Below are 8510 nucleotides of genomic sequence, written 5' to 3' on the forward strand. Positions count from 1 at the left end.
TTATTCCTGTTTTTGTAACTTTGAAGTGAGCCTAGAGAGGAATTCTCTGTGTTTTAAATCTCTTTATTACCCTGTAAAATTACCTTCCATCCTGATTTTACAGAGATGTTTCTTTTACTTTTTCCTTTATAATAAAATTTTTCTTTTAAGAACCTGATTGATTTTCAGTGTCCTAAAAAACAGGGATTTGGTCTGTGCTCACTTGGTTAACCTATTGGTTGGTATATTATTCTCAAGCCCCCCCAGTAAAGGTGGTGAAGGGGCTCAGGGGGATATTTTGGGAGGGGGATGTTTGTTTAAATCACTTGCTGGTGGCAGGAATACAAGGAAAGGAATTTGTGTCTTGGGGAAGTTTTTAACCTAAGCTGGTGAAATATCAGCTTAGGGGGTCTTTCATGCAGGTCCCCACATCTGTACCCCAGAGTTCAGAGTGGGGAGGGAACCCTGACATGGTGGTAGCGGTGTGATCATTTTGAACCAGAAGCACAGACCTTAGGATTTTAAAAAGGACACATTTTTTCTTTGGCTGCTTGAAAGACAGGGAGTTTTTTTTTTTTTTTTTAAAGGACACTTTTTTTTAGCTGAGAGCAGCTGGAGTATTTTTTCTCTGAGGGCAGAGTAGTTAAGTTACAGCAAGGTAATTCACAAACTCTGGGTTTTTTTTTCTAGCTTTCACGCTAGGCTGTGGTAAGGGCAGGAAGGTTAGCAACCATAACTACTAGTAAGGCAGCTAGTAAACTAGAGCTGGCCAGATTAGAAGCAAAAGAGAAGGAAAAGGACAGATAGTTTCAACTGAAACTCAAAGAAGGAGAGGCAACTGCCCACAAGAAAGCTATGGAGGCAGAGGCAGCCAGAAAGGTGGCTGCCGATGAAAGAGCCCTGGAGTTAAAAGACAGAGAAATACAGGCCCAGATTAAGGCCCAGATTTCGGCCCAGAAGCATGAACTCGCTGTTTTGGAGTTAAAAAGATGGACTCCTTCAGCAGCTGGCTGCACTTCCCTAAAAATCCACAAATGGAAGTGACTATGTCCACAGTATGATAAATTCAGCTCAATCTTGCCTGCCAACAACTGGGATCTGTCAGTGTTACGTCTGCAGACTTGTGTAGATGTTGATTCATTGGGTAATATTGAAGTCTGCTGAATGAGCTGGCTGCCTTACCTGCTCCAAGGACAGAAGCACTGGGCAGCTTAAACAGTGTTACTAAGGCAAGGACATTCCAGCCTTCAGCACTTAACCGCACTGGGTAGTATTATGGAGGGTTGCTGTACCAGCTATCTTCACAGAACAGGGAAAGCACACAGAAAGAACACACATGCAAGCCAACTGACAACACTTGTGTCTTGGTCCCCAGTCTGTGAGAGAAAAAAAATTTATACATGAAATCAACTCTGCTCACAAGTGATCCAAGTGGAAATAAATATTTCATTTCATTTCTTTTTATTTGCACACTCCTGGCCCCCACCGAAGAAAGGACGAGCATCCTGAAATTTGAACCATATAATACAAATGAAAATACTTGGTGAAAGAACAGGCAAAATCATAAGACATGGTTTTGTGGGACCAAGAATATGTTTCACCTTTCTACATAACCAGTAACAAAGTTCCACTATAGCCGGCCAGCAGGGCCAAGGTTTGCGGGGGGTGTTCTACCGCTTCAACCATTCTTCTCTGCTCAGGACACAAGAGATCAGAAGGTGGAGTCGCTCACCATGGGAACAATTTACCAAAGGGTGTGGTGGATTCTCCATTGCTTGGAGTCTTTAAGTCAAGATAAGACATTTCTTCCTAGAAGATACAACTAGAAGTGATGCACTTAATGCAGGAATCATGGGGTGGGAATCTCTGGCCTGTGTTGTGTATAGGGTTGGCAGAACTCATTTTTCTAAATAATTGGGATGGCTAATAGCAATGCTTATGTTTACGCATTTTTTTTAGATTTGTATTGATTTACATTTTCACAGTCATGTGAAATTATGAGGGGAAAGTATTTAATGACAATAGACAGTGAGGTTCAAAAAGCTAAACTTTATAAACCATTAAAACACAAATTGTCAACATCCCATGTCAAAATACACAATAAATATTCATTTGCTTGTAACAAGCCTCATTCAGAAGTCTTAACGTCTGAATTTTGACTCTAAACGTTTTTAAGCAACATTTTTCTTACTATGCCTAGCTATACATTTCAGTTATTATCGATGGAAATAGGTTTAATCAATCTGTGCTTGCAGGGTGAAATTGATGTTTACTGACATTTACTGATAAAAATCTAATGTTTCCAAGCGTAGTTATTCTGGATGTCAGACTGGACGTGGGAATGTATTGATTTAGTTGAAATTTTTGAGGGGAATTATTGAAATGTTTTGTTTGACTTTATTGTTTTAACTTTTATATTATATTAAAGTTGAAAGGATTTGCATATAATATAATATATAATATATCAGAACAATAGTGAAAATGAGACCTGAGTAGTGAATGACACTATTCCTAGGCCACACCAAAAAGCATGCTGCCATTATGGAGACAATTTATGACAGCGTCAAACATCTTGCTCTGTACAGACAGCAGTGGGAGGAAAAGGTTGCCTCATGTGCCACTCAGAGATTCTAAAGTTACAATATGCAGGTGCAGCAGTAGAAGTGCTTGTGATGGTGGGCGGAGGCAGGAACTGGCAGCCCTGAGATTCATTCCTGGTTTGTGTCTCATTTTCCTTACAGGTCATGTTTCAGGATTTCATCCAGCTGCCTGCTGGGGGTCAGGAACAGATTTTTTTCTAGTCTAATGTATTTTTTATCTCCTTTTTCTGAAGCATCAGGGATGGCCACAGTTGGAGATGGGGCATTGGCAGAGAGGCCCAGGGCTCTGGGGTGGCACAGAGTATTCCCTTTCTCTGTCAGGTGCTGGGAACTAATGTCTCAAGCCTCAAGGGAACAGTTCCAGGCAGAGCAGGAAGTGGATGAGAAACTCAAGGGAGCTTGGATGGTGGCACAGAGCAACCCACCACCTCTCAGCTCTTCTAACAAGTACAGGTTTGTTATAGAAGGAGGACTCTTATACAATGAGATTCTTTCTGGTGGGCACAGGGAGGACTGGCATCCTTAGAGACAGTTGGTAGCTCCAACTAAGTATAGGGAAAAGCTCTTGAGCCTAGCCCATGATCACCCTGGTGGCCATGCTGGGATGAGCAAGATGAAGGACCGTTTGGGGAAGTCATTCCACTGGGAGGGAATGGGCAAGGATGATTCTACCTATGTCCGGCCTTGTGAGGTGTGCCAGAGGGTGGGAAAGTCCCAAGACCAGGTCAAGGCCTCTCTCCAGCCACTCCCATCATTGAGGTTCCATTTCAGTGGGTAGCTGTTGATATTCTGGGTCCTTTCCTTAAGAAGGTACCCAGAGGAAAGCAGTACATACTGACTTTCATGGATTTTGCCACCCAATGGCCAGAAGCAGTAGCTCTAAGCACCACCAGGGCTAAAAGTGTGAGCCAGGCATTGGCAGACATTTTTGCCAAGGTAGGTTGGTCCTTCAACATCCTTACAGATTCAGGAATTAACTTCCTGGCAAGGACCATGAAATGTCTTTGGGAAGCTCATGGGGTGAAACACTTTTTTCCTACCCCTTACCACCATCAAATAAATGGCCTTGTGGAAAAGTATAATGGGACTTTGGGGGCCATGATATGTAAATTCGTGAATGAGAACTCCAATGATTGGGACCTAGTGTAGCAGCAGTTGCTCTTTGCCTACAGGACTGTACCACATCCCAGTTTGGGATTTTCACCCTTAGAACTCATTTATGGCCACGAAGTTAAGGAGCCATTACAGTTGGTGAAGCAGCAATGGGAGGGGGTTATATCTTCTCCAGGAACTAACATTTTGGACTTTGTAACCAACAAGCAAAACACCCTCAAGGACTCTCTAGCCCTTGCTTGAGAAAACCTACAGGATGCTCGACAAGAGCAAAAGGCCTGGTATGATAAACATGCCAGAGAGCGTTCCTTCAGAGTAGGTGACCAAGTCATGGTCCTGAAAGTGCTCCAGGTCAATAAGATGGAAGCATCCTGGGAGGGGCCATTTATTCCCAGATCTAAAGTATACCATGTTAATTATCTAAAGCCCTTTTATTCCTGAGAAATCAAGGCTCTCCAGTTTACAGCCCAGGAGACAGACTACGCTGAGTGGCCTGAAGGAGTCTACTATGACGGGAAAAGCAACAGTGGCATGGAAGAGGTGAACTTTTCCATGACCCTTGGCATAAGCAGTGACAGCAAATCCAGCAGCTCTGCCCCAGCTTCACGCCAGCGTTTTCAGTCACCCCAGGATGGACAGAATGGGCGTACCACTCCATTGACACAGGTGATGCTTGCCCAATTAGAGCCCAACCCTACCAGATGTAGGCTGACCAGATGTCCTGATTTTATAGGGACAGTCCCAATATTTGGGGCTTTTTCTTATATAGGTGCCAATTACCCCCCATCTCCTGTCCTGATTTTTCACACCTGCTATCTTGTCACCCTAACAGGATGGCTCCTCAAGCCAAAATCACAATAGAAAGGAAGATCAAGGACATGTTACAGATGGGTGTAATCTGCCCCACTGAGAGTGCATGGGCCCCTTCAGTGGTTCTGGTTCCCAAACCAGATGGGGAAATCCATTTTAGTGTAGACTACTGTAAGCTAAATGCTCTAACTCACCCAGAAAACTATCCAATATCACGCACATATTAGCTATTGGAAAAACTGGGATGTGCCCAGTTCATTTCCACCTTAGACTTAACTAAGGGATACTGGCAAGTGCCACTAGATGACCCAGTCAAGGAAAGGTCAACCTTCATCACCCATGTAGGGTTGTATGAATTTAATGTGCTCCCTTTGGAACTGCAAAATGCACCTGTCACCTTCCAGAGATTGGTAGATAACCTTCTGGCTGGATTTGGGGAATTTGCAGTCGCCTACCTTGACGATGTGGCTATATTCTCAGATTCATGGGCAGAACACCTCCAAGCTGTCTTCCAGCACATAAGGGAGGCTGGATTAACCGTTAAGGCCAAAAAGTGTCAAATAGGCGTAAACAGTATAACATACCTTGGACACCAGATGGGTTAAGGTACTATCAACCCCCTACAGGCTAAGGTAAATGCTATCCAAAATTGGCCTGTCCCTAAATCAAAGAAGTAGCTCCAATCCTTCTTGGGCTTGGCCAGGTATTACCGATGATTTGTACCAAACTACTGCCAAATTGCCACCCCACTGAGAGACCTGACCAGAACAAGAAAAGGTGAGAGTAGTCATACCAACTCTAAGAGGCTAATTAATTAAGATGTTATAATCAGCAGAGGAAAAAAAAAACCTTTTGTAGCGATAATCAAGATGGCCCATTTCAGACAGTTGACAAGAGGTGTGAGGATACTTAGCATGGGGAAATAGATTCAATCTCTGTAATAACTCAGCCATTCCCAGTCTCTATTCAAGCCTAAATTAATGGTATCTAGTTTGCATAATAATTCAAGTTCAGCAGTTTCTCGTTGGAGTCTGTTTTTGAAGCTTTTCTTTTGCAAAATTGCCACCTTTAAGTCTGTTACTGAGTGACCAGAGAAGTTGAAGTGTTCTCCTACTGGTTTTTGATTGTTATGATTCCTGATGTCAGATTCCTGTCCATTTATTCATCTGCATAGAGGCTGTCAGATTTGTCCAATGTACATGGCAGAGGCATTGCTGGCACATGATGGCATATATCACATTGTTAGATGTGCAGATGAACAAGCCCCTGATGGCGTGGCAGATGTGATTAGGTCCTATGATGGTGATTATAACTGATTATAACTCATCTTAATTAATTAGCCTCTTAGAGTTGGTATGGCTACTCCCACCTTTTCATGTTCTGTATGTATATATATATTCTTACTATATGTTCCATTCTATGCATCTGATGAAGTGGGCTGTAGCCCACGAAATCTTATGCTCAGATAAATTTGTTAGTCTCTAAGGTGCCACAAGTACTCCTGCATTCTAAGTCCTTGTAGTCCTTGAAATGTAAAAAGTACCATTTAGTTCTTCATGTAATTATTATTAGAGGTAAAGAAAAGGAAGTGGGCACCTGACCAAAAAAGCCAATGGGAAGGTAGAACTTTTTAAAATTGGGAAAGAAACTTTCCCTTTGTCTGTCGTTCTCTGGGCTGCAGGGACACTGAATAGAAATGCTATAAGCAGAAATGCTGTGTAAGGTTTGAACCAGGTATGAAAAATTATTTTCCATACCTAGAAGAAATAATTTGGATTGGAAATGTTTAGTTAGAAGGTATCAGGTTTATATTTTATTTTGGCTTTTGGATCTCCTCTGTGCTAATCCCTGATGCTTTTGTTTCCTTGTAACCTTTAAGCTGAACACCCAAGAAAGCTATTTGGGGTGCTTAATTTTTGTAATTGTTTTTTTTTTTTAAGATCTAGCAAAAAGCCTAAATTCCAGATGTATTTTTTCCCTTTTTGTTTTTAATAAAATTAACCTTTTTTAAGAACAGGATTGGATTTTTGATGTTCTAAGAGGTTTGTGCATGTTGTCTAATTAGCTGGTAGCCCCAGCTATTTTCCCTTGTTTTCTTTATTACCTCTTCCCTGGAGGGGTGGTGAAAGGGTTTGAGGGTACCCCATAGGGAGGAATTCCCAAGTGCTCCTTCCTGGGTTCAAAGGTGTGGTTTTTTTTTTTTTTTTTGCATTTGGGTGGTGGCAGCATTTACCAAACCAAGATCAGAGAAAAGCTGTAACCTTGGGCTCTGAGACTCACCCCCACTGCAGGGTTTCAGAGCCTGGGCTCCAGCCCAAATGTCTACCATACCATTTTTACCCCTCTGGCCTAAATCCCCCAAGCTCAGGTCAGATAACTTGGGCCAGCCACGGCCTTGCCTTGGGTCTTTTATTTCAATGTAGATGTGCCCCCTGACTGCCCAAGTCTGGGTGTGGGTTCCACTGGCTAGCAGAGTGCTAGAAATGAGGCATTGCAATGTCTAAGTCCCTTTGTAGATCCAGCCCTAAGTCACTATTTTACATGCAGACTTTGTTTGAGTCTATGGAATTTACTAAAATAGTATCTACCCACCTTCAACAAGGAAAATACAGCACAGTTTTATTCCAAACACAAAGATCCTCATTCTGATTGATCTTACAGATAAATCTTTGCACACCCTCATATGTTATAATATCACAGTTCCAAAGACCTAGCATGAAATAATGGGCTACACAAGATCTAAGCATTAAACTATAAATCAGCTGCAGTCATTATTATTTTGTCTTTCAAAAACTACAGTAGCAATTTTGAAGTCTTCTAAAATCTACACATTCACTGAAAATTTTTCTCTGTGCCTTTTTTACCTCTGTGTTTCTCAGGCTGTAAATGAAGGGATTGGCCAGAGGAGTCAGAATTGTGTAGCAGACAGAGAACACTTTGTTGAGGTCTCTGAGTGTATTGGTTTTTGGTAGCAGATACACAATGATCAGGGTCCCATAGAAAATTGTCACCACGATCAGGTGAGAGGAGCAGATGGAAAAGGCCTTTTGCCTCCCAGTGTTGGAAGGGATTCGCAGGTTGGTGGAGATGATACAAACATAGGACATCACAGTTAAAGCAAATGGGGGCAATGTGAATAAAGCAGACAGAATGGTAAGTACAAGTTCCAAATGGTAGATATCATTGCAGTAGTGATTTATTATTTGTGTAACTTCACAGAAGAAATGATCAATTTCATTGGGACCGCAGAAAGTTAATTCTAATAACATACCTGTTACTACGGAACTAGCCAATAACCCACTTACCCAAGACCCAGCTGCTAGTTGGAGGCGGAAACAGCCATTCATAAAGGCTGCATAATTCAGTGGTTTGCATATTGCTAGATACCGGTCATAAGACATCACTGCTAGGAGATAACTCTCAGTGGCTGCAAAGAAACCAACAAAGTAACATTGTGTGATGCAGCCACCAATGGAAATGGTTTTGTCCCCAGTCAGGAGACCGGCCAGCATCCTTGGCAGGATGGTGGAGGTGTAGCAGGTCTCCAAGCAGGACAAGTTCCCCAGGAAAAAGTACATGGGGGTGTGAAGGTGCTGATCAGCCACAACTAGCACAATTATGAGGATGTTCCCAGCCACAGTCACAATGTAAATCACAAGGAGCAGAAGGAAGGGAAGGATCTGCAGTTTGGGGATAGCCACAAATCCCAGGAGGATGAACTCTGTGAGGGAGGTTTGATTTCCCTGTTCCGTGTTTGCCATGGGGGAAATGAACCAAACCCTGCAATAGGATGAGAACAACATTTATTAAACATCAATATCACATTAGCAATTTAAATGCATTAATGTTCAAAGGCTCCCTCTCCTTCAGGCCACCAACCCAAATACTGAGCTCAGCACACAGGCAGACATACACACCTACAAGGGAAGTTAACAGTATTGGAGACTGAGGCCTGGTCTACACTAGGCGTTTATGTCGAAGTTAGCGCCGTTACATTGAATTAACCCT

General features: G+C 42.5%; 1 protein-coding gene across 1 annotated transcript; it reads right to left on the reverse strand.

Annotated features, from left to right (window-relative positions):
• Positions 1-7288: 7288 nt before the first annotated feature.
• LOC135975186 (olfactory receptor 10A7-like) lies at positions 7289-8263 on the reverse strand. Its single transcript, XM_065565246.1, has one exon. It carries the CDS (start codon positions 8261-8263, stop codon positions 7289-7291), a length of 975 nt encoding a protein of 324 aa, XP_065421318.1.
• Positions 8264-8510: the final 247 nt, after the last annotated feature.

The sequence above is a fragment of the Chrysemys picta genome, chromosome 13 (assembly GCF_011386835.1).
Source record: "Chrysemys picta bellii isolate R12L10 chromosome 13, ASM1138683v2, whole genome shotgun sequence".
In the NCBI taxonomy this organism is placed as follows: domain Eukaryota; kingdom Metazoa; phylum Chordata; order Testudines; family Emydidae; genus Chrysemys; species Chrysemys picta.

Excerpts from the sequence above, each read along its gene's own strand:
- LOC135975186 (XM_065565246.1), bottom strand. The coding sequence starts at position 8,263 with ATGGCAAACACGGAACAGGGAAATCAAACCTCCCTCACAGAGTTCATC.